Source organism: Haplochromis burtoni, unplaced genomic scaffold (genome assembly GCF_018398535.1).
Source record: "Haplochromis burtoni strain Fernald_Lab_line unplaced genomic scaffold, NCSU_Asbu1 Contig_3, whole genome shotgun sequence".
Taxonomy (NCBI): domain Eukaryota; kingdom Metazoa; phylum Chordata; class Actinopteri; order Cichliformes; family Cichlidae; genus Haplochromis; species Haplochromis burtoni.
This window is the reverse complement of record NW_024582364.1, coordinates 2,395,573-2,422,615: the sequence shown is the minus strand read 5'-3', so window position 1 is coordinate 2,422,615 and position 27,043 is coordinate 2,395,573. Positions and strand designations below refer to the sequence as shown.

The window sequence follows — 27,043 nt, the reverse complement described above, 5'->3', positions numbered from 1 at the left end:
CCACAGGTCAAAAGGAACTGCTGAAGAATCCCACCACCCGAGGACCATGAATTCCACTGGGGAACATTTCACCCTGCTGAGAGGCAGAGTGAAATCTGTGATGCAGCAGCACACGCTCGCTCGCTGTGGTGCCTCGATGTCTAGCTAAAATCTACGGGAGATGGGGGGGAAAAAAAATCTCTGCACAACTGCTCAGTTTTACTACAAATACCGTGGCAAAAAAAATAAAAATGGAAAAAAAGACTGTGCTTTTGTGCATTCGATAGCATTTCAAAGACTTCTAGTCCACATAATGACTTTTGGAAGCACAACACAATATTGGGGATTGATGTTTATGCAAATGGCTTCATGTGAAGCTACAATGCAGGCCTATAAAACAAAAGAAAATAGTTGAATATTGAAGGCACGTGTAGGTACATGCATGACCTTATGCGCTGAATAGAAATTTCCTGGCTTGCGTTGTTTTCATTGCAAACATGTCATCTTTTCTGTATAACTTTGTTTGATTCCCCTTTCCATTCTCCTCAGAGATGAGACTTGAAACAAAAAACAAAAACAAAAAAAACATTTGTGATGATCTTGATTGTGCCTATTTGCTCCCAAAATTTCCACATGGTTCTCCTTTCCTTATTTATAAGGGTATCCCTAAGAGGGAAGCCATGTCAGACACGTTTTGGTTTTTTTTTTTGGAGCTTCTTGAGCAACATTCCTCACATGAGGTTTCTTCTACTTGAAGAAAAAAAAACAACTTCTGAGGAAAAGTGTACTGTAACTTAGAGACTTAACAGTGCAAGCTCTGAGTCAAGCCTTGCTTTGTCACTAATGAAAGTAGCAAAGAGCCCTCGAGGACTGAAGAGCACTGTTTGTTTGTGTTTGTGAGAGGTGTGTGTGGGGGGGGAGAGGGGGGGAAGGCAAGGTGGTAAAACTTTGGGAGAGCCGCCTGACAGAGCGCTGAGACACCGAGGGGGGAACTTTGGAGCATTGTTAAGATTGAAGTTTTAAGGCAGCTGAGACCTCCTGACAGATTCCAAGCACCTACAAATAGATGTTTTATATGAGTGTGTTTACCAACTTTACTGTAGTTTGTGAGGGCTTTGAATTTACCAAAGCACCTCGTGTCAATCTGTGTCATACTACCTTTTATTGATCTTCTTCGAGCATTTTATGGCACCATGTGGGTGGGGAGATTATTCCAAAAGCAAAAGGTGTGGACTGCGATTACAAACCGGGGAAAGCTTTGACATCACATATACATCGAAAGCCATATCTTAGAATATTTTAGCCTTGCATTTACTACTGATTGGGGAGAAACGAAGGAAAACAACAAGGCCTCTTTAAAACACGAGCATAATAATGGCTGTCAGTTAATAGCTACGTCTTCTCCCTTCATGTAGGTCTAAATTTTCTATTACTTGTGCATTACTTCTCACTAGATGATTACCTTAAATGCCTGTAACAGTATTGCCTCATTATGAACTCCAACGAGAAACTGGGTATGCCCTATAGAATAAGAGCAGCATTATTATACAACCACATCATTAACTTTTATAGTTATAGCTGACTTTATAGTGAATTTTCTTTAACAACATTACATTTGGCCACACTAAAGGCTATCAAAGGTTGCTGTTAATTTTCTTCTTCTACACCAGCCCGTATTCAGGAGTATATCCAGACTGACTGTTTCTCTCCTTCCCTTTAGGATTGCAGTTGAAAAAAAAACAAACCTTTGGTTTCCTCTTATATTTAGCTCTGTGGATCAGTCCAAATAAGAATGCACTGAAAGTGGTGGAAAGCAGTTGCGTGACTGTGATTTTTAGATGGGGCCCCTGGCAGAGGCAGCCTCCAGCCTGCAGAGGGGAAGAGTGCAGAGTGAGAAGCCCACTGCAGGGCTCCTCTCTGGATCTCATTTTCACGTAGCAGGGGTAGGTTTGGGGCATGGACCTCCACATGCAGGTGAGGGTGTATTCCAGTGCACCGCTGTGAACATCTTGATAAGAGGGGAAAGGAAAAAAGAAAGAAAGAAAGGAAAAAAGCCATTTCAAACATCATTAAATTAAGACACACTAAAGTGATGATTAAAGAAATGATAAAACAAGAGAAATCACGGAATATTAATATTATAGTGGGTTGTTTTCATTCTATGTAGCCTCTTATTTGAAATGGAAGAAAACAATGTATTTCTCATGAATAACACTGAAATGATTAGGGGATAGGCTGCAATAGTTCTAGTCCGTAGTACGTTAAAAATCCCTCAATCTTAAAGTACACTCGATATCCCAATTCCACGCGTGCCGTTACATGTCATATATGTCAACAGCAAAAGAGAAAATGTCTTTCTGCTTAACCATTTCTACCAGAAGGGGGACCAGTCCGTCTGCCGTAGACGGAGAGTGGCCGACGGCGAGCTGAGGCAGAGGAGACGCCAGGGTGAGCAAGCCGACTTTGGGTTTAGAGTTCGACTCCGGATCCGGGGACAAGCAGATCCAGCAATCCGCATCTTGCCATGATCCCTAGGATTTTAATCATGCCTCTCTGTCTGTGTGTGAGTGCAGGCAGGCTGACAATGATTTCCTCAGTGATTACGTACAGAGCGAGTCCCTGCGGGGTAGGGGCCCCCTCTGGAGCCATCCTGATGGCTTTGGGGGCCTTGCTTCCATTTTCCATTATTATGTGGACTACCGGAGCGACAGCGCAGTCCAAGACCTTGCAGGTTTGTGATGAGGAGGGAGCTTCCATCTTCTCTCTGCTTCTTCATCCTCTTTTTAAGAGCAATTTAGACGTAGACTTAGATCAGATTCCGAACCTAATTCATGATTAGCTGACTGGAGTGAGAAAAGGAAGAGTCTGCAATAGTTTTGATGCTGTTAGGTGGATATGAAGTGAAAAGTGTTATTGTCATTTTTTTTCCTCTTTTTTTTTGGGGTTTTGTTGCATTTTTGCACACTCACGGGAGGCGTTTTGCTGATGTCTTTCTCACGCGGATGCATTTGAGATGAGAAGCGAAAAGCAAATATTGCGCTTTTGTTTCTAAACGAACATCATGCCTACACGCGTGTGTGTTTTCCCGGAGAATGGACGCGCATGACGGGATTACTATATTCTCACACTTTTCCCGATACCTAGCTCAACTAAATAAAGTCGCCTATAGCGATCGGGCTAATTGGATTTTATAACATCCACCTACTCATCACAAAATAACAGCAAACTCGTGTACAGACGGCGCGGCCGGGGCTAAGTTGCATCTTTATGTAATGGTAAAAAGGCAGCCGCGGTTTTGGTCAGTCAATTTTAGAGAGACTATACCTTTAGACTATCCCGTCCTACACAAATTGTCAGGCAGAAACTGAGCAACTTCAGCGTTTTCTATAGGATGTCGCGCCGCAAGCAAGCTAAACCAAGATCACTGAAAGGTAAGTGATAAGCCTGTTTGGTGGCTCTCAAAACATTTTGCTTTTTAAGGACATGACACAAAATGTGGACGAGCATGAACTGAATGCTCGTGAAATGTAACTGTCTCTCCCCCCACCCCTTTCTTTCTTTCTTCCTTTCTTTTTTACGCATTTCGAAGTGTTCCTTCCTATTTGTGTTGCGCATGAAATCGACTGTTTACGTACTTGGCATCGGAGGGGGATAAATAATAATACTAATAATACTACTAATAATAAAAAATTAAAAACATGCTCGGCTTTCGGTTCTCACTGTATACTGATGAGAGTTAAAGAAGGGGCAGGGATACGTTTAAAGAGCAACAGTGCAGCGCGACGCTGGCCAACATCTGGATGCGTTAAAGACGCTCCTGGTCGGAACTTGAGCCGTCTGATGGAATGGGGTGCACAGTCACGTGACTCACCCCGTCTGAAAACTCAAAGAGGAAACATTTTATACGTTGGGGAGGGGGGCTGTGATGTGCGTGCTCGCAAGTGTGTGGTGAGGTGCAAATACTACCCAACGTTTAATACTAATGAGACATTTCATTAAGAAAAAGAAAAAGTTCTGGATTTATCAGTCAGGTTGCTTAAAGCTTGAAAACAGCTGAATTTCATCGGCAACGTCTATGATGTTATTTGGGGTTTTTTTTTTTCTTACTCCCCTTTTTGGTCACTTTTTCCCTTTTTCTTCTTTAAACAGTTGGTTTGGTGGTAATCTGATCTACCATTTGCCACAGAGTGTACATGTCTGTGAGAGTTTCAGAAAGGGGGAGGGAGAGGGAAATAGAGACAGAAAGGGAGAGCAACATACACACACACATACACACATATTCACACATTACTTTTCTCTGTAGCATTTTAGTGGGGGGAGCTGTAGGTTTTTGGAGGTTGAGCTCCAGTTCATCTGGCAGGCATTGTATTTTGCTCAGCAAATAATTGTCCACAATTTCACATTCCCAGCTTGTGGTCTGTGGACCCCTTTCTCTCTCCCCCCCTTTTCGTTCTCGGAAGTCTTCATCTCAAAGGAAGATTACATGGTCTGTGGTACATTCATGCAGCCACCATTTTAAATCAATACCCAGGAGAGAGTGGAAATGTGAGTGCATGCACATCTTAAAATTGTCACATTCTGTTTCCAGACCTGCACTGCTCTATTCGCGGTAAACAGCTCCATACATAGATTTCATATTTTCTCAGAGCAGATTGGCATTGGCATTATTTTTTTTCTTGTTTAGTTGGTGTGACATTTGCTATTCTCAAAAGACATATCACATATAATCGTCTCCTGCCAGCATGCCTACATGCTACAAGTGTGTGTGTGTGTGTGTGTGTGTGTGAGAGAGAGAGAGAGAGACTGTGTGTGTGCATTCAGAAGAACATCTGTTAAGATTTGTGTACATCTAAGTGTGCGGCAGAGAGGGATGCAGAGTGAGCAAATCAGTATGCAAATGAAGTCAGAGTGATGACATTGTTTGTTTTGTTATTGTCACTAAAATTTAAATTGGGAAAATGTGGAGCACGGAACATCGTGACTTTTATGTCTTCATTCCGGCTGCTCAACCGGAGCAGAAATGCAGATACGTCATAGATATTCCCTTGTTTTGGATCGGACCCAAAGAAGGCCAGGCAGATGTTATTTATTGTTCTTTGTCCATCTATTTCCTCAGGGACAGAGATAAACTTATACAGATGTCCACAATAACTTTGTTTGTCTTTTTTTTTTTTTAATTGACATTTGACACTTTATTCTTCCCTATTGTTCAAGGAAGACATGATTGGTCATTTTATTTGTAGTTTCTTGTTTTGTGGCATCTCCTAATTTGTGTCGCTCACATTCATACATGTGTGAGCCCGTGTCTCCTATTCCTGTGTCTTTTCGCGAGCAGACCGGGATCTCCGAGTTCAGATTTCACTTTTATAGGTTGTCTTGAGGCAGTGGTCAATGTGAACGCTCCAATTTTTTCCCTTTTGCTCAGAAAGAACGCATTGTTCTGCAGAGGGGAGAATGAACAGAGATGCCGATGGAACGTGGTGGGAAGGTAGAACGAGCATCATGTGCAGCGTTTTGAGGGACTGGTATAGATAGTATGGACGTGGGGTGCATGCAGAGAAGATGAGAAAATAATGCTGTGACAGTTGGCACTCCTTTTTCCCTTGTGTACCTCCAACACACACCCACTTGCTCAGTATTGGCTGCTTGTGGGAGTCAGAGGTTATGTTTTTGGTCCCATGGAGGAAAAGGGCAACATTACAAGTCCCGTTTCAATTAAGTCTGAGAGACAGATCCGGCTACGTTATTGCTTGGGGGAATAAATGGCACAGGACGAGACCATACATCATTCGCTTATATGCAAACACTTCACCCCAGCCACTGACATTTACTCAATCCTGAGCCTTCTATATTTCTCAACTGTAGGCACATTGTAATTTTGTTTTGATGTGCAGAGGCTTTGGGTCAGCACATTGCCTCAGTCAGTGGTGAGCAGCGAGGAAGGAGGATCTCACTCCAAATCCTGCATGATGACTGCCACGTTGCCTGTCCTCCACTACTTCCTGAATAACATGAGACGCGGTTGATATTTTCATTTGGAGCGCAAATTACACTCTCAGGTCTTGGCACTGATGTGTTCATTGGCCGAGGAGGAAGTTTCCAGGTCTGTCAATTGCATATATAAATATATTTTCTGCACCATTTCCATTAGGTATGGTGATCGCCATGAAATCAGGACTGTGCCATGTACACCGTAAATATTTGATGATTTTAAGAAACTCAAATTCATCACCAGACAAGTGATCCCAGGAGGTTATCGTGCTTTAAATATACTTGACAGGAAATATCACTTTACACTTTAAATATACCCCTCATGCACTGGGTGGATTTGTAAAATCTGTAATAGGCCTGTAAAAATAAAATTAATGATTAAATTGTCTGTTTTGGGGGAGGGGTTGAATTCCTAAGCTTGTGCATAATAATTTGATTTAAAGTTTTTATTGACGTTTTTCTGGTATTGAAACCAGACCTTTCGGGAAAAACTGAAACAAATATTTACTTGCTTAATCAAAAAAAAGTGGCCATAAAATTTGAAGCTTTTCCTTTTAATGAAAACAAAATTGAACATTTGACACGCATAACCACTCCCACTCCTATTCTCTTCAGTACTTTGAAGCATAGGTCTGTGTATGTACAAAAAATAAATAAATAAAAGTGTGAAGGGGTGGTTAAAGCTTCTGTAGTTTAGTCGGAAACAAGTCAAAAACTAACTTGCCTGTTTTTTTGGGGGGGTTTTTTGGTTTTTTTAAGGCAGCCTGTTTGCAGTATGTTCACCGTTAAATGGTCTGAATGTCTAATCTTAATTTTATCAGCTGGAACGCAGACGCATGCTACAGTCCACTCTTTTTTTCTCTTTTCATGTCTGAAAGGTGCGTTATTCTTAGTTTACAGCAAGCTGCAGTATTCCAGTCTGTTCACAATTAATGATCTGTGGCATAACACCCATTAACACTTTTCTAATGTGACACAAAAATATGGATAGTATTATCATTAAGGAAATTATGATGGAGGCATGGAAAAATCCCATTAGCACGGCTGTCAGTGCTCTTGACATGCGGCTCAGTGTGTCGGACTGGGCGTCGCGGGAGCTGGCCGATATGTCTTCTTATTCCATGGCATGTGTCTCTCTTGTTGTCATGGATTGTCTGCCACATGGAGAAAGAGTTCTGATTCAGAGACAATGACGGATTTCCTCCACTGCCGCAAATGAAATGCTACATTTCTGGGGTTTCTTTCTTTCTTTTTCTTGTCTTTTTTTCCGCTCTCCTCTTGTCTCGTTTGCATTTATGAATAGCATTAATATTTTTGGAAGCTGAAGTTCCAATAATTGCATAATGAGATTATTGATTTGTGACGTTTTTATAGTGCTGCTAGTGGAGTTCTCTCACGCTCTCTTTCTTTTCTTTTTCTTTTTTCTTTTGCTTACAATGCAAGGCAAAATATAGAATATAAATATTATGCAACATGATTAACATGCTCCTCTATTGCAAATTATTTATGACACCAATCACCAGTTCAAATAATGCTCATTAAGAAAGTTATTCATGTGCAGTGTGTGTTCTCCTCCCTCCCTCCCCAACCCTAATTGAGGAGCGTTGACCTCGTGACCCGAGCTAAATTGAGTTGTAGTCCCTGTGGCGAGCGTCTCCTTCCCGGTCAGTCAGGGCGGATTACACAGCCATTGTGTTCGGCACTTTATCGTCCAAGCTGGCTGTAACCAAGCAGATGAGTCACGCATATCCAGGAACACACTCAGGGCTTTTTTTTAAAAATGTCTGAGAAGTGCTGCGAGATACCCTCACACACAAACAGAGACACACCAAATTTGTGGCAATGCTCGCATAAAAGCGCAAGACATGTACGGCATTAAATACATGTATCTGTGCACATACACACTTCCCAAAGCAGCAGGAATTCATTTGATGAAAAAGTCCAAGCTTCTGCGACTCTGCCTTATTCATCTCTGTTAAGCCATTAGTTGTTGCTGTTGTGGCGTGTCATGGTTTGTGCGCATGTAAATTAGCGTGGGGTATTTTTTCAGTTGTTCAGTTGTGAGGGTTTTGGGGTTTTTTTGTTTCGTTTTGTGTTATTTTTTTATTTTTTTGCTCCTCGTTCTGTTCCGATAGAAAATGAATTCATTTCCTAAAAAGTAAGCGTCCCGTCTTGGGAATTGTCACTCACGATATAATGACAGTTACTCCACATTCATTTTTTTTGTGTGTGTGTTTGGCCATTGTGTTAATTAGCGGCCTTTAATGCTGTGCCACTTGTTGTGGGATTATGTTTTTCCTGCTCTGCATTTTGAAAATCAAAGGAGCTGTGCTGAAATGGTCCCATGTGTGTTTGGTATTGTATCAACAAAACCTTGCGGCATGATTACAGTTTGTCACTGACTGAGTGATACACTGTACCTTGTCAAACATTAATTAACTGATAGCAGTGATGCAGTTACAGCAGTGTGGACTGAGTTGCAGTCAGCTGAAGTCATTATGAGGTAATCATGAGCTTCAGAGTATATTAATTAAAAGTGCCCACCCTATTTATATATGTACTGTTATGACTGTTCATCAAATGTCCAGCTAGAAGGAAACGTCACAGGAATTTGGCCTGACTTGACAGCTTACCCTCTATGATTGCTCCTAGCTAGCTATTAATTATCTAGCAGACAGGTGCAAATGAGAAAAGAATTTGCACGGTGATGGAAGTTGTTTACTTTAAATGGCAAAACTTTTAATAAGTTCACCGTGGTGACAAATCATCGCAAACCGCTGTAATGTTTAAGTTCTTATGGCAATGTAAAATAGAATTTTCTGCCTGAACTCCCTCATCTCACCAACAGGGACGGTAATCAAAACAAAAACTCCAGCTCCCACCACCAATCTCTGATAGAACCATGGGGGATTTATTAGGACCCCCTATCTCTAGCCCATTTAAATGATTCTAGATGCAAGGCGCTCAACGGTGTTAGAGAAACTCATTAAACTCTCAGGGCGCCAGCCACTAAGGCCTCCTTTAAGAGGACAAGGTTTCTCTGTTGGCTGAAACAGTCCTCTTTGGAGGCTCTGAGGGATATATACCTCCACGGTGTCCAACTATGTCTGCTCCATCACTTTTAATTGATTTAGCTAATTAATTGCTAGACCCATGACCATTTGTTTTGCATATTTTCTTCCTACATCAATTATAATTGTTGCTCAGGGAAATATTCAAGATATTCGGAAAACATCCCTATATGTAACTGAATTTACATTGTCGTTTCTTTACAAGTTTATTTTGAATAAAAGATTCTTTTTTTCTATATTGGAGTTCCTTGAAAATTCACTTTTGGCTGGACACCGGATGACAGCGAACCATAGTCGCTCCATCGTTTGCCGTCTTCATAAGAAACAGCTCGACACTTTCCTCTTCATTTTTCACTGAAGTTTGACACCCCACTTGACACTAACTTGTGCTCCCCTGTGGAAAAGGCTTCTGCCACCATAGGATCCTGGCTTAATTATGCAAAGTACAGGATATTTTGTGCGATTTTAAAAGTGCGCCAGTTTCTGCTTTGGCAGTCACTGCCACACTCCCCTACTGGGAGGTCCTGTCAGACTCCCCCTTCCTCTTTGCCCAGGAAAATGAAAGGCTAGAAAGAAAAGACATAATGGAGAATGCATTTCAACTGCAGGGGTGGAACGCAGAGGCGTAAGAAGTCCTCAGTGAGACCCTCATTTTACATGGAACAGGTGGGAGACTCTTTTGTTCTCTTCCCGCTGTTAAAATCCATTTCATTTCTTGTACTTGACATGCCACGAGGAACTCTCACCGGTTCCAAAAAGGCTCCAATGTAAAAGGTTCCTACCTTTTACTAAACATAAGTCGTGTTTTTCAAGGCCGGTGCTGTTGTCAGAAAGTCAAAAGTGGTTTAGCTGCCATGCACCTAATGAGCAGACGCGAGTGCCGATCAAGCCGTCACTATTTTGTCACCCACCCTGTTAAAGAGCAAAAACACTTTGCAGCCACTTTGGCTGCATCTATTTTCTATGTGTCTGTTGGCGTCTTATTACATTTGTATACTTTACTGTAGGTTTCATTTTGGATCACAGGATCACAGCTTTAGGAAGATCCATATTTATGCTGCAGTGCTCTTTTCATGATGCCAGTCTAACGTAGCTAACCAGTGCACCGTGCAACCTTCTTACTAATATAGTCATCAAGGTATTTTTCACTTGGTCACTGTTGATGTTGGGAGTGTGTTTCATGGGAGACGTTCATAATTCATCACGTCATTACTCAGTCCAATATGTTATTTACGTGGGTGGCTGTTTGCCTCGTTGCCAAACCTCATACATATGAAAGGCTTGTGCGGATTGCCAAACCACAGGTTGAGCTTTGGAAAGCTGCTGAAATCTCCTGGAGTTTCCATATAGAAAATCTCAATAGTAAATAATAGAAAAGAAGGAAATCTCAATGTGTCTAACTTGTTTTTCGCTGTTAACTGTTTCTTTCCCTCTGTTTCTCCCCCTTCTCTTTTTCTGGCAGTAGAAGACAATGTGACAGAGGACCAGCACAGTCCTGGGCAGACTGCCATTCCAAGCGGTAATGCTCCATTTCATATTTCATCATTTTCGGCTGGAAAGTGGATCATGTGTCTCTGTGTGCGTTTGTGTGTGTGCGTCTGTCTGTCTGTAAATTTTTTTGTTGGGATCAGAATGAAATAAAGTATGTGCTTCCTGTTTCTGAGGTTTTCTTGCTGTAAACCGAATGGTTGCATGTGTTTTTTATAACTCAAGCGCTTTAGTGCATTTTCCGTGTTTGTGTGCACGCATGCAGGTGTGCCTATAGCTGTCCTTGTGTTTCTGTGTGTTCTTGCCTCTTTTTTTTTACGCTCTTTGTTTCCAAACCCTCTGTATGATGTAGAATAGAGCTACGCAGATGAATGTGTCCTGTCTCCACGCGTGCCATTCACAGTGGCCCTCCAGGAACAGAGCGGTAATTCAGGTCAGGCTAGCAGAAAGCCCCCTATGAATGAAGCCTGCTCCTGATGCACCACACTGTATATTTTCATTTCATTTGTCTCTGGTAAAGGTTAAGTCTCAGGCGTGGTTATTTTAAACCCGATATGGATGGTTTTGCCCAGCAGGCTGGGGACCCTGGGTACTCCTAGGCTGCCACATTAGTCCAGCATTTACCCATAGCTTTCTGAGTGCCTCTGTGTAAAATACAGGAGCTGTATGCATTACTGCAGTAAATCCTGGCTTAACTCACTTGCTCACTAGTACTCAGTAACTGTTTTTGTCTGATGTCTTGTTTGTTAGCTGGTATCTTAAGGTAGATGTGAGGTTCCTGCACTGATTTAGAAAGAAGCAGTTTTTGCACATACACTTTTCTGCTATCTGACCTGTATGTTTCCAACTGAGCTTTTCCTCTTCATCAGACTTACTATTAAACCCTTTTGCCACATATTTGTGTATGGCTAAACTAAATAGCCGGGCCAATACATCTTCTGCTGTGTTAATTTGTATTGATGGCTATTGGTGGGTGGTTCTTTGAAAAGAATCTGCCTCCTTTGCCCATCTAACCCCGGCTCAAGGGATGAAGGACTGGGCATAAGAGGCAGACTTGCCTCGGAGACCTCCTGTCATCCAGAGCCAAAGCAGAGCTAATGAGTGTGCCTGATTACAACGACCCCCTCAGACACACGAATCTCCCCTCTCCCCGTCTCTGCACCGCCTCTATCTCCAGAGCGAGGGGAGACAGCCGCCACATGATCGATGTCTGCCTGTGGAGAAATCAGGAGGGCGCACAAATTAATTTCTCACTTTCCTCATTTGACTTCGTTTGACTGATTTATTTTTTAACCTCCTCTCAGGATGCAGCTTGACGAATGGTCAATGAGGAAATAGTTGTTTGCAGCGATGAACTTTTAAGATACAGCGAGCTTTCGCTTTGCCTATCTGTCACCTGTCTGAGTTTTAAAATGCAGTAATTCTACATAATGCCCCAAAAAGTCCTCATAAAATCAAACTGAAAAGCAGCAGAAAGAGCTTACCTGATTGTCATGCGTTTGCTGCTTTGACGGACAGGGCCACAATAGCCATTAGACTTCTGACAAGCTAAGGGCTTCACCAGACATGGTGTCAGGATCTGCCTCATAAGTAGACCCCCAGTTGCGCTCTTCTGTGACTCTGCAAGCATTCTGCAGACCCTGCATCCTGTTTCTTATTCATGTTTGATATGTAGCAAAGGCAAAGGAGAAATGCTAACAAAAGAGGCCCTCTAAAAGATAGACAGTATTATGCATAGTATAGAGGGGCAGGAACAGTGTGATATCTGAGATTTAATGAGGCAGTGTGCTTTTTTACCCAGAGAGTCTGGAGCAGGCTTAAGATCTGCAGCTTGGCTTTACCACTGCGCTGCCTGTGTGTAATTATAACCACATGCTCAGTGCTTTTTCTTCTCTTTTATATATACATCCCTTTCTTTTTTCTTTCTTTCTTTTTTTTTTTTTGCTCTTGGCTATTACAGATTGAGGCTTTTTTCTTTCTTTGTTTCTTTTTTTTTTTAGAAGACTGTGTCAGCTCTGTCAAAGTGGAGTGGAGTGAGGCAAATAGAAGAGTTTCAGAGATCTGAAGGGGTGTCTGGGTGGCTAGGTGCTCTAGTGTGGAGTAGTGTACCGTGTTGGTGCGGTGTCTGAGACTCTGGCTCTGGCTGAGGTTGAGGCTGCCCACAGATCAATGTACTGCAGGGCTCGCAACAGCAGGAAGAGGAAAAGGCTCTTTCACTACACCACTTCAGAAAATCATATTCTCTATTATTCATTTCCTTTGATGTTTTACTGCACTAATGGCATAGCAAGGCGCTCCGTGCAATATTATCACTGCCTGTGAGAGCGCGAGTGAGACGGCTGAACAAGAGAAAGAGCATTTGGTGTGTTCAAATGTTGTTTCTCATTCAGCTTCTTTGATTTCCATTCTTCTTTGTGTGCTCATATCTTTTTTTTGGTGCAGAGATTTTAATGGCGGATGATGCCATCTGTATACCTGTGATTATATGTGCTGCTTGCTTCATGAGCTGCTCTCTGTTGTCTCCGTTGTTTGTTCTTGCCTCTCCTGTAATTGTTTGACACCTTTTCTCCCTTCCTTTGCTACTCTTATCTTCATCTCAGCGTGCATCATAAAATTTTCATAAAAATACTACATGTTTATTTGTAATTTATAACAAGGTGCCAAACACTTTCTGCCAGTGCACCACTTTAAGCTCGTCTTTAGCGCTCTAGGAGAAATGGCTTTTGACAAACACCTCTGCTAATCGGTGTTCAAATTTAAAATGGATCAAATGACTGACTAATAATTAGACTTAATAATTAATAATTAGACTTAGACACACACACATGTAAATTCTTGACAATTATTAACAATCTGGCAAGTGTCAAGCTCACAGCCCTGTCGCCGCATCATATTCTTTAATGATGGCGAATCAGTGGATGTGACGGTTTAAGTGGAGAGCCCCGAGTCCCATCCTCACAGAGGAGGATATACTTGGAGGCACATGTGGCATTAGAATGTAGTGTGACCTATATATGGTAGGTTCTCGGCAAAAAAAAAAGAAAAAAAAAAAAGAAAAGTTTCAGATTTTTAAATAATGAGGTGCCGGCAAGCGTGTGAAGGTTATTCAATCTTAATGTCCTCCTATTTCTGACAGCCTCCCTCACTCTGATAAAGAAGCGTGCCCACCTTTGATCAGGCCTGCCGACACGTGTCGAGAGAAGCTGCTTGCTGGTTGGAATAAATTCTTAATTCGAACTTGGGGGTGGGTTGTTGTAGGACGGGGTGCCATGGAGAGAGAGGAGGGGCATGGGGTGGTGGAGTGCGGGCATCGTAAGATCAGGATCTTTGTAACATCATGGGGAAATGAGGAGATGGGTGCACTGGTAATGATGTTTTTGACACCCAAGTTCTTTCGCTGCACAAAGGAGGCTCCGTCAGGCTAAACCCTGATGGAGCCTGTATCTACAGGCAAGTAAGAACATGGCCCTCAGTGGTTTCACACTTTTTTGTGCTCAGTATGTCTCAGATGCATTTGAGTCAAATTCAGATTAAAACCCTGACATCCGTTAAATTTTGTGCCTAGCATCCACAACTACTTTTTTGTCTTCTCTTTATTGTAGGCCCAAGTTTTTATGAATTTTTCTAGCTTAGGGTTAGATATTAAATCTCCAGTGTTAAGGTTCACGCAGAGACTTAAACTTTTTAGATTAAAATTCTATTAACAGGCTTGGCCAGACAGTTCACTTTATATTATTATTGTTTTTTATTATTATATTTTCTTCTATCCCTCTATGCTCATGCCTCCCTCTCTCCCTGTGGTCAGTGTCTGCACCTGTCACAGTGTGTGGGCCAGACAGTGGGGGATGAGGCTACGCTTCCTTGCTAGGGACCACGGGTCCCTGGTGGGGCTAATGGAGCAGCGAAGAGAATATCAATTAAAAGGTTATAAATATTTAAAAGCAAAAAAATATTCAATAATATAAGGGTAGGGGGTCCAGGAGAGTCTTCAACTCACAAGATGAAAGTTGTGGCATGATAAATGTCACTAGGCACCATAAGAGATCATAAGTGTGCGCGTGATGGATGGATTTGGACCCGGACAGATATTACACGGCTCTAAAGACGTCAATCACCATTCAGATCCCCACATTTTATTAGTACAGTATTAATGTGCTTTTAGTACAATAAAGGTTTGAAATTTATCCTTAGAAATCATTTTGTTAGATCTTCATTATATCCCCCCTATGAATAATTTCTCAGTCGCAGCTATGATCATCTCCCTTTGAGCCGCCCTTATCAGAGTATGGATCAGCGGTCAGTGTAGCCTCTCTCTTGTCCTTACCTTCCACGCCGACGCTGTTAAGATGCTCATCGGAAATTAACAAGGGTGTTAATTCGAACCTTTGTTTTAAATTAACAAGGGCGTTGGGCCTGATGAAAAATTCTCAATATCTTACACATCTTCGCCCAATATTCCACAGCCATCCCGAGCATACTGCTATCGATCTGCTGTCCAGCCAGTAGAGGCTGGTAGAAGAGAATGTCCTGATCTGATGGATTACTGTATGAGGCCCAGAGGCACAGGAACCTCAGTATTGATGTGGCTCTTTAATCCCACGGTTGGACGTGACCTTGCCGTGTCTAAACCCCCACGCCCCCAGAGCGACTTTCCAAACCACCGCCCCCATCCCCTTCCCTCAAACATGTAACAGTTTACACTTCCAGTGCCGCATCGCTACAGCTCAGGTCGCTCACCTCAGCTGAGTGCAGTGACCCAGCTCGGATTCGCTGAAAGTTGGAGCAGAAAGTTGTTACCTAAAACAAGAGAAAGCAAGGGATTGGAAATCAAACTCACGAATGCATAACGCTGATCCTTTTCCCCGGTAATCATAAAAAAAATGTATTTTATTTGGTCGTTATTGTGGATCTATGAAATAATATGAGAATACCAGTGAAATTCATCCACGCTCTGCTCAGAGGAATGTATTTCTATTTCAGATTAGACATAAAATGCTTAAATGTAGCCATCAGTTGTTTTCCCTGACAGGACCATGCTGTAATATTAGAGAAATTAATGATTCATGAAGGCCTTTGGGAAAAAAAGAAAGTTTTAACCTCCTCCACAGGCACCCTGTAAAAAACACACACACATGAAGTGTTCATATTTCTGTGCATATTGTGAATTCTGTGCCTCTGTGTGCGGATGAATCATAACTCTATATTGTGTGGCTTTTGGCCTCAGTCAGAAGTGTTTCCCCCCAGAGCAAGAAAGGCCTGCATCTGTGAGGATTGGGTTGGGATTTTCATTTTCTTGAAACACCTTCTGTTCTGTTCTGCATGGTCCCACCGGGGACCACAGTGCTGATATTTTTAGAGGGCATGTTCCGAGAGCCTCAGTCGCCAAGAGGGAAGGACAATGGAGGGTGTGATGTTACATCAATACTTGGCGCAAGTGGGGGAAAGAAAAAAACCCTGGGTGGCCTTGATGAGTTCTCGACCGCCTTTCCTCAAGGAATTTCACAGTTTAAGAGCACCCTAACAGAAAGAGGACCTAAAATGGCCGCCCCAGTGCACACGCACCCAGCGCCAGTACAGCCACACCTGCACGCTTTTGGTGCCACACACTCCTTGTCCTCAGGCTCTGTTAACTGTGTGCGGGGTGAAAAAAACAGGCTTACTCCTAACGTTCCCCTCCGGAGTTTCCAGACAAGCCGAGGAACACTTATTGGAGTGGGGCTTAAAATGGCTGCCAGTGAAGTGCAGAGGCTTTTCTTCCACCCCGCAAAAGCCTAACCAGGGTGGCATGATTGTTTGATTATAAGTATGGTGTTTTAATTAGACGTATTGTGAAGTGTAAAGGTCGCAATGTGAGGAGAGACAGGGCTGCGGGCCATTCTGCCTATTAATAAGATACTATTCCAAGCTGCTTTGGCTTAACTACGTGTCAGAATGAAGATATGCGTGGTACGCTGCGAGTGAGCGATGCGAGGTTTGATTTGCTGTCGGAACGCTTTAGTATCACGTGAAGAACTTCAGATTAGAGTGGTAATTTGAAAGATGGTTCCTCCTGATTCAGGGTAGTAAGTTGCCCACCCCTGGCACTGCTGCAGCACAAAGCCAACGAGAGACAAAACTGCAGATGGATTGAAGAATATTGATGTGCGCGACCCGCAGCTGCCTGCGAGCAAAGCTGAATAATTTAGGGAAGTGTGTCGTGACGACAGCCCAACACACACCAATCTCAGTTTTTGTGTGTCTTCCTGCGCTATGCTACATACATCCACAGTTCTGGTCTAAATGTCTGAGTAATATGGCAAGGTCTTTCTCCTCTGATAGATGCTGACTGATGCAATTCAGCACTCGCTGGCAGAATTTCATATTTCTTTGGTCCAGCCAAAACTGCAATCCAGGATTTATTAACTACACATATTCCCATCAGTCTAGTTTCATATACTGAAGTTTTGCTTGGGTGAAGCAGGGCAAACACAACGTAAAACCATTTCTAATAACAGAGGGTGCGTGCTTGTGTGTTTGTATGTGTGTGTCGGATTTGTGTGTGCGAGCATCGTACCGCCTTCTCCGCCTGTATATCTCTCGCCCGCACCTGCCCAACAGTTCTGTTATGGCATGAGTGGTTGAGTTACAGAGGCCCAAATTGAACCTGCATTTTTATTACAGCTTTTATTATTGTTTTTATTAAATCCAGAGTCTAGAAATCCATTTTATTGTCACCCAGAGGAAGCCGTAGTACCTCGCTGTGTGGGTCACCCCTCTGACTATGTGGTGCTGTCATTTCCTGTGGCTCGGCAGATCCAGAGTGCGCCCTCGAGAGGGCGGCGGAGGATGGTGAGACCGGGCATCTAAGGAAGAGGCTGCTCTCTCCAGAGGAAGGAGAGGAGGGAGAGGAGGAGGACGAGGAGCCCGCGCTGCACAGCTGCGACAGCTGCCGGCAGGTGTTCGAGTCGCTGAGCGATCTCACCGAACACAAGATTAATCAATGCCAGCTGACAGGTAAACAACGTTCAGCCCACCGAGCCTCCCCTCCACTCTGCCACTCAGCTCTTCTCCCACTCTCACTCTATGCTTTCATCTGAGAATATGCCACACTATGTGTGTTAGTACACTGCACCAAGGGGAGCACAACACCAGACTACCAGTTTCTTTGGTAGATATCCAGCAGCACAGGCCTCCACACACATAGCGCATTAGTTATATTGTGGTGTACGTTAATATCATCAGAGACGACATCTAAACAGGCCCACACGTGCCCATTAAAATAGATAGCAGTATATGTATTTATAGTATGAGCCTCGTGTCCTTACATGTGTCAGTGTAAGGTTTTATACGGCACCATACTAATTCGAAACGTTTCAATAACACCGAGTATTAGTAACATGGAGCTAGTAGGTCCCACAGTAACCAGACCACCAACTGGAGATGGATCTTTGCTCCAGGAAAGTCCCTCAGCTGCTCCCAGTGCGAGCTAGCTGCAGTAGTAATACCTTGTGGGATTGAAAGAGAAGGATGCCATTGGCAGACTGTGTCATTGACCTGTTGATGGATGAATAGGACTATAAATACCCTGACAAGGTGGCAGACAGAACTAATGATGTGAACTGAAGGTTTCCATGTGCTTCTCCTGGACTTGCTGTCCTCCTTTACATGCCCTGACAGGCCCGTATTGAGAAACACCATCTGATACTCATTTCCTAGTGTTTGGGCACATGTCTCGTCTCTTTCTACTGTCAAAAATAAAGTGAACTAAAATGTCCCATTTCTGTTTCAGATGTAGTACAGACGCTATTGTTTGTCATTCAACAGAAAAGCCCAGAGATGTTTACGATTGAGTTGCATTCAGTCTTTAAGTATGATGACTAGCCTGTTTCATTTGGGCTCAAAGTCCAATAAAGTCATGTAGTGCACGGTGTGTAAAAATGCCAGTCATAATTCTTTAATGACAGTCATTGCATGTGTTATCATGAGGATTTTTCTCTTTAATATGTTTAATATTTCTCACTGAACCCAGTAATCGACTCTTTTATTGATGCCCCAGGGATGGTAAATGGACACAAGAGGAGAAATTGCAAGCAAGAAAGTTTATGGCTTAAAGATACACTCGATAATTGAAGTGGAATAGATAGCACATTGAATTTTAAAAAGAAAATGAATGTATGTATAATGTATATATATAAATGAATGTATTTATAACATAAGACAGAAAAAAAAAAACCTCAACTGCACTAGCAACATAAAAAGTAAGCTGGTAAGTAAGCATTTGCAGGAAACAACAACCTCAACCAATTAGAGATGTCGCCGTTTTCAGTTTTGTAGGGTAGTTCTTTTCCGTGACATTGCAAATAAGATGGGTTTCATGCAGACCTGTGGTTCCTACAAGAACACATACTGTTGTTTCACAGTGTTGTAGCTCATGGTAAGTCTACATTACAACACCATGGCTCATAATCAAAACCCCTGCTTCTAGAACATCACTGTTGCGCTCTATTAGAGGTAGTCCTTTAAGCCTTGTGCTTATGTGCTCTAAGTTCAATGTCACAGCTTACTTTATCCATTTCAAATTTAAAGTCGTGGAGCACCTCAGTGCACAGAAACCCTTCCTAACAAGGCTTTTATTGTGAAACTTTGAAAGAAAGAAAGTGTCGTATAAACCTCATATTGTAACCTTAGGTTGTTGGGGGTTTTTTTTAACACAACTTTTTTTGTTGGGTCACTCAGCAGCAGGATGTTATTACTGACTAGCTGACAGACACAGTTGTCGGGGTCATGCGCCTCTCTGACTGTAAGGAATCTTCCCCAGCTGGTAGAAACAGTATTTACGTGTGTTATGCCCCCTCTTAGAATGTTTCAGCTAGCACTTTTGTGTATGCCCAGCAATAGTCTCTTTTCTGTTTACATTCAAGCACAGTTTGATTTCATATTTTGCAACCGTCAGCAAACCACAAATTATAGGTTAGATATCCCATGAGTTTTACAAAGATTTTCCATTAACTGTGAGACAGCCTCAAGTCTTGTGTTTTTGTGTACTCAATATGTAAAAATGCCTTCTGTTACCCTCCTGTCTGTGTTAATTTGAGCAGAAACGCATACATGTGCATTGCACAATTGATTTTATGCCCTGCTATGTGTTTAAATTCAGAAGAAGCGACACTCAATCAGCTAAAGGTTTGAAAACTGACTGCACTCTTCACTTCTGCATTACTGTCATCCAACAAAAAAAATGACTGGTCTAAGGGAAAGAAAGTGCAGAGTCTCCTGTCACCCTTTTTTTTCCTTCAATCTGACACCCAATTCAATCAAGTTGTTGCAGATGTGTGGACAGTCTTTGTTCGGGGACAATTTGAGGAATGCAGAAAGAAAAAAAAAACCCACAAAGGATTTTATTTAATTAAAGTTCTTCCTATACTTATGCTGTTGCACAACACTGAGAACACAATAATGTTATAAAGTTGTGTTTCTGATTCAGGGACAGGTCTTTAATGTTCAGCAGCATTTTCAGTATGTGGTCATGACTGACTCAGCCATATTTTTTTTCTATAATTAAGCCTGTCTTTTAAAAATGTCAATCTTATGGACAAATAACTCTTAATTGCTCAATGATGAAAAAAAAAAAAACACAGTTTGGATAAGAGCCCCTGTGGAAGCCAAACAAAAGATTCTAATTGCCATTAGGGTATTGTGATTGTGCAGAAACACTCTATTAGTATTCAAACACAGTGGGAGAAAAGAAACTTCTAGATGGCATACTAAGTACTTTGAATGTGTGTGTGTGTGTCTGCGAGTATGTGTTTGTGCATTCTCTGGAATATGGGATATGAGATTTCCTATGTGGCATTATGTAGACATCCATGACCAATTAATCTGCCTTACATCAAGTCTCTACTCACAGATGGATCCTTTATTAGAGCCGTTTTCTAATCAACCACCAGCACCTGCTAAACTCTCCATTTTTACGATTTCAAATATTTTATTTTTGGTTAACAAATTGCAAAAGCTTGACTGGAACCAATCCATGTATGAAGATTTGCATGCTGACACAACTCTGCATTTTTTCCCCTCCCATCAAAACATATACAGTGAGTTTCCTAAGACAGACAGCCCATATACAGTCAGTAAGCTTAAAAAATACATATTATAAAAGCAGTCGGATAAGGCAAGTGAAATAAAGTCTAAACAGATTCTAACTGTGTGTCGACCACACCCGATGGACAGAGAGAAAGAAAAAGATGTTACATGTCACTGCGATCAATGGCGGCCATTGTCTCTCCCCATCTGGCAGAGGTATAACACCTTCCCATGCACTTAAGCTGTGGCCACTGCAGTGCGCTAAGGGAGCACATGGGTATGGATTGCCTCGTGTCCCCGATGCGATCGGTGCTATTGATCGCACTAATGCTGGACTGCAGAGGAAGGCGAGCGCCTGAGAAAGAGAGCAAGGGAGAAGAAGGGAGATATGGAGAGTGAAAGAGAGGGAGAGAGAGTGCTGCAGGAATGTGTCCCCAGGGAGCCCGTCTTGGGCTGGGGCAGGGCTTCAGGAATGCTCCCCAGGAGATCCCAGTGAAGGCTAGGGCAGGGCTGGAAGAATGCTCCTCTAGAGAGTTGAGAGTGGAGGCTGGCTGGGGCAGGGCTAGAAGAATGTTCCCCCAGAGCACCCCTCGAACTCTGGGGCAGAAGTAGAGAGGCTCTGAGGGGGGAGACCCCCCTTACCCCACCCCTCGGCTCCAGAATGGCTGCGGATCAGGTTTCCGTGTGGGGATCAGCATCCTGCCGACATGGCTTTAGGCTACCCTGGGGAAGAGACAGGAGGCTGGAGGCATAGCTATTCCATAGGACTTTCCAAAAACACTTCACAAATGCTTTGTCTCACTATCACGCTGCATTGTCTGCGCACACTTATATTGTTACCTATCCTTAATGGAGAAAGAGAAACAGTGTGTGTGTAGTTTGACTTTTGTTCTCAGTTGGCACAAGAGATGTTCATATGCCAGGTATGAGATTGCAGTGGTAGGCAAGGAAACATGCCTTCAGGCCTACTCGCCAAAGAAATACCTTGCTTCTCATCTCATTTCAGCTTGTGTTTACTAGCCCACACTGTAAATAAAAATAACACCTCTAGCTCAGAGTTTAATTCAAAAGATTGCATTTTCACACAGCCTTACTCGGCCAATTCTTCAATTCCGCGTCTCTGAAGGTATTTGAATAGCCTAGTGCACACATGGGCTGTCAGTCTAGTGGCCGTTCTTTCATTATGGGTCCAGCTCCCTTGAGCAACACCTTTTCTTGTGTCCTTCACTAGAGGAGGGGCATGTCTGCTCTCCCCAGAGAGATCTGTGCCCTGCTATTTTAACCCTCTGTGAGATGACCTTTTTAATAAGTGTCTTTCTCTGCTTTCCTGCCGGCCACTGTGCGAGCAAACAGAGCATGTCTTCTGCTTCCCTCAGATAAAGGAATCAATCAGAGTGGGTGCAACAGAGAAAGAGAGAGAGATAACTGGGCCATATATGGATTTATATTATGTAGATTTCCCCTTTTCCTCATCCCTGTAGACACTGCAAAATGCACTCAGCTTCAATAAAACACATTTCAAATTTATGAGAAAAATACAAATGAAACACTAATACTCACTGAAAAACAATAACATCTCCTCACAATGCAGAACATGCTAATATGATAGAAACTTTTTCTCTGTTTGCAATGGGCACCATTTCTTTTTTAAACCTGCTGATCAATGTCCCCCCCCTTCTTTTCCCAACCACAACATGTTTGCTTGAAGTGTTTGAATTCATTTACATCAAGCCTTTGGGTCAGCAGCATGGAAACATTCAGTAATACCCTCAACTATGAACAGACTCCTGGCAGTCCGTGCTTTATACTAACTGTTTCCAACAGGCTCCTATTGGTTGTACTGTTTTTTTTCTACTAACTTTGTGTATTGATCCAACAGCTGCTTTGTGGCTGCCAAGAAGAATGTGCCAAACTGCAAAGACTTTATTCGCTTCAAAAGGGCTCACATAAGAAGAAAAGCGACATGACAAGACCTGATTAGCCGAACTCTGAGCCACCGCCGTTCATCAGAAATTCTGCTGTGTTTTTGCCGGGGTGTCTTGCGACATCCTGGTACAAAGAGCAGCACACTGATTACAAGGCTTTGAAAGGAGGAGAGGCGGTCAGGGGAGAATAGCTACTTCTGGCACAACGCAGCCACTGAAAAGAGACCTCATGCTAGAGTGAGCTCTTACAATTGGGCTTGAGTCTTTCCTGTGTATGTGTTTGTGTGGGGGGCATGTTCTACGTGAGCGTCTGAGAGAAAAGAAAAATAGGTATGGAGGGAAAGAGGTAGAAAAGATATTAAAGTAGATGTTGACTCCGTGGTATAGAGTCCCCGTGCATTTCCTCTTTGTGCAACAGTGCCAGCAACGTTAACAGGAATGTCATTAGGAATTCAAAGCATATGCCCTCGTGAGGACGCCCTCTTTCTCTTTCCCCTGTGCTCCACACGGCACATATTATGCACTGTATAAAGTATTTATTGGTCTTTGTCAGACGAGGGCTGCATTTTCTGCAGAAAAACCATCAAAATAAGAATAGAGGAACTTGCAGGGTTTTTTTGTGTGTTTTTTTGCTCGGCTTTGTGGGTTTAAGGCATAAACAACAATGGCTAGCACTGCAACTCTTTGCTTTTCTCGTATCCGCATCCCCCATCTATCTAACACTCTGTGTCTCTCACGTTTTCGCTTGTTCAATCAGTCATCCGTGCACACACAAACACTTATTAACGAGCACGAGCACACACGCTCCCTCTCAGCACCTGCGTGCCTGCACTTTGCATTTTAGACGACACATAATTCATCGCCCAGGAGGCTAAACACATGCCGGGACTTCATCCAGTTGACCTCTTTCTTAAGTAGGTAGCCACAAAAGCCGAGATGACATGTGGACAAAACAGAGATAATCTCCTGCACTCACCCAGAACTACAAGCTACAAGCACCTGAGCGAAAACCTATACCAACGACAGTGTTCTTATTTCCCCTTTTTGCTGTGTAGCGGTCCTTTGAAACTACTGTCTTCAGTTCTGAGACAATGACCAGCCCAAGAAGCGGTTGTTTCGGTTTCTCTCACACTCAGTATCTCTCCCTGGCCCTGGCTCTGCCTGCTCTTTGTTCACTCTCTTCCTCAGCCTGCAAGTCTTTTTCAGCGGCACAAGCAGAAGAATGGCACATTAAATCTTAATAGGACTGCGTCTGGCCGTGTTGAATTGCAGAGCGTGTTAAGCCGGCGCTTTCCTCCCCCTTGGCACACGCTTGTGGAAGTGGAAAACAATTGAATAAAAGAAACCGCTCTCTCTCTCTGTAACACAAGTGACTTCGGCTGTTCTGCTGAAACTATGAGATTGAACTGACTCCAGCTCACAAATGGCTTAAGCCCTTACTAAGAGACTGTAAAATAAACATTTGTACTTTTCAAGATGCATATGTGGAAGGTGCACAGAGGATTTACCTGACCACCCACAATGAAGCCGTCGCATTATTCCCTGTTCCAAGTGACAGCTGAAAAATGCTGCCGTAGACTCTGTGCTTAACTGGTGGCTGAGGAGGCAGGAGTAACCTCGCTAGGAGGGATATGTGAAATGTATGAAGAGAAGGAGATAAAAAACTGAATATTTAGATTGAATACAGTCAGAAAAAATAATAAAGAAGTAGAGAAAAGACAGTGAAGGTAGGGAAGAGCCAATCTTAGCAGCAATGTGAGTCCAGGCCTTCTTTGTAAGGCAGTCAGAGGTGGTAATTAGCCAGTGATGAGTTGACGGGTTGTGTGTCCAGTGCTCGGCACTGCTGGGTGGGGCTGTGGGAGGTAGATAAGGCCAGCAGTGGGCTTATCTCTGAGAAGGACAGGCACCAGGCCTGCCAGGCAAATCCACCCACAGACCTGCCGTATTTTATTAACAACATCATTAATGCCAGACAGGTTATGTGCGATGGCTCGGAAGAGAGACGGGAAAAAGTAAAAAACAAATAAAGTCTCAATTCCTGCTTGGCCGGCCAGTCTAAAGTACATAGGCACCGGTTGACGTGTTTTGAAAGCAAGGAGCTTGTGGAGATGTTTACCAGGTAGGCAGCCAACGGAAGGGCACGGAGAGCGAGCTTGGATCTTACCTCTGGGTTTTGCTCATTCTCCTCTGGGTCCCCAGAATTCAAATGATTTTCTTTTTTTCCCTTTCAAACGTGGGACTACTCACCAGAATAATGATGAAGCAGATACAGAGAAACATAACTAGACACAAAGAAAAGGCAAAAATGTTTTTTTTTTAACTTTACGGACATCCAGGGTTTCATTTTTAAACACATGCTTTGTAAAATGCTTAGTTTTCCCCATTTCTCTTTCTCTCGCTCACCTGCATCTTTCAATCAGGTGTTCAAAGTTTTGTCTTCTTCATGCTCCTTTAAATTATAGAGCATTAGTAATGCATTTATTACATTTTCTTTAGTTTGCAGTAATCTATTGACCTTGAATCAGATGGCACTATAACAGTTATCAGTTATCATTTTGTATTAGTATGTGAAATATGCCAAATAGCGTTTGTTCAGTGGCATGTCTCCCTATAATAATAATCACCCCCAGGTTATGAGGATGTGACCTGGGTGCACCAATCAGTGTATACCTCACTCACCCCAATGCACACCTAAATGAAACAGGCTTTTGAATCGTCTTCTGCAATTTCCCCCAATGAAAAAAAAAAAGTCTTAGGATTTTGCTCATGTCTGTGTGGAAATCTACTGCACATTGATCCCCATAGGGCTTTTTCCTTACATGGCTTTTGCCAAACTCACCAGTAATGGGAGGAAAGGAAGGAGGGAGTCGGAGGGTGGTGGAAAGAGTGACCAGTCCGACAGGTTTATGTCTCCCTGCAGGCTGAGCTCTGTGGAGCGGGCCCACAGGAAGGAACGGAGCCAGCTGTGACGGCATCCTGCTAGCCACTGTGGTTTAGGAGCTTTGGGGCTACACTATCACCAACTCAACATTTCCCCCTCTCCTCTACCCTTCCCAGGGGTTGTTTTTGTTGGCCAGGGGGCAGTGTTTGGGTGGGGGCTGCTATGTGGCTCTGTGGAACAGCCACTCCTACACTTCAGGATATGGGAAGTTGAACCACCCGCAAGGACAGGGATTCTCAAATATCGTGTAAAGTAGCACATTTGTTCCTTAGCACTAATTGCCATTTTCAGACTGGAAGGTAGGTTCATAAATGTTATTTTATGGGCACGATGGGTGTCATTTAAGGTCTCCAAGGCCACCAGCTGGACTATGCTTTGGCAGTGAAAGCACCATGTGCTATAACAGAATGTAATGGTTCAACAGTAAAGACATGCTGTCAGGTAGCACAGAGACGTCCTTCTAATGTTAAGAGCAGTGGACAGATTGGGTGGGGGGGGACTGAGAATGTAAAGGTTATCTGATCTATTCCACCTCCAACCTGCCTGGCTGATCAATCTGCTGGAAGAGTCAATCGATTTGATCAGAGAGCCTCTCCTTAGAGAGGACCTCCCAAGGAGTGGGTAGGATTCTGCGAAAGGCTGCCAGCTTGGAACATGTCTCCGCGATAAACCGAGACATTAAAATCCCTGATTAAATAGTAACTCACCACCTGTGGCAGCCATTCTCTAAATAAGCCACTGATTTAAGACGGCAAAGAACATCTACTGGTGCTGTCACTCCATCGTGTTATCAGGCTCATTATAAATGCAATATGTGTACAGTGAAATCACATCAACAAAATCCTGCAAGACTGACTGACAGCCAAGAGAGATCAGGCCGTAGTAAACAGAGTGGTAATCTTTATATTAGGACATTATGTGCCCCCAGTCAAAGCATGATGCATCTTTCTCATCATGAACTTGGTTTGTAGAACATACCCCACAAACAAAGTCAACAGACAAAACCATCTTATGATTGGATTTTAATCCAATTGCATTATTATTCAGGCCTCCCATTGGCCATTCATTACTCTCACATGGAGCCTGTGTGGGTTGTTATCACCCAATCAGGCTCAAGACTGTATTCTGGAGAGCATGCTTTCGTTTGCATCCTTTAAACCCTATGAGCCTTCCCTCTCTCTGGGCCCGCCAACGGAATACCTAATTCCAAAGTAAACTGATTGCTCTCTCCAACAAGATTACGCTGTGATGATGTTAGCCAAATGAGACTGCTATTCAGATGCAACCAGGGCAGGCAAGGATGCTTACCGCAAGATGACTGATCAGCATGTTAAGAGAAACAAGGTTGGGAAAAAAAAGAGGAGAAAACGAGGGATAGAAATCGAAAGAGTGCGAGAGAGTTGTGTGCGTGGGGGTAAGCAGAAATGTAATTTGCTTCTCACCTCAGGCGACTGGGCTCTGAGGCCAGTAAATATGCAAACAAGCTGAGCCTGGCCATCAATATGAAGACCCTAGATGATTACTAATCTCCACCGCTGAAGTAGATTGAGGTCTGTTCAGCAGTGCCATGTAGCATGAGGGTAGGG

General features: G+C 43.1%; 1 protein-coding gene across 5 annotated transcripts in view; it reads left to right on the top strand.

Annotated features, from left to right (window-relative positions):
- The first annotated feature begins 2,533 nt into the window (after positions 1-2,533).
- The window catches only part of LOC102301267 (zinc finger protein 521), an 89,258-nt gene continuing 64,748 nt past the window's right edge, over positions 2,534-27,043 (top strand). For 2 of the 5 annotated variants that reach the window (XM_005912712.2, XM_005912710.2), the window contains exons 1-3: positions 2,717-3,410; positions 10,504-10,560; positions 17,322-17,522. In XM_005912712.2, coding sequence (XP_005912774.1) covers positions 3,371-3,410; positions 10,504-10,560; positions 17,322-17,522 — 298 coding nt within the window. In that variant the 5' untranslated portion in view covers positions 2,717-3,370. The other 3 variants (XM_014332625.2, XM_014332622.2, XM_005912711.2) reach the window with 3 other exon arrangements.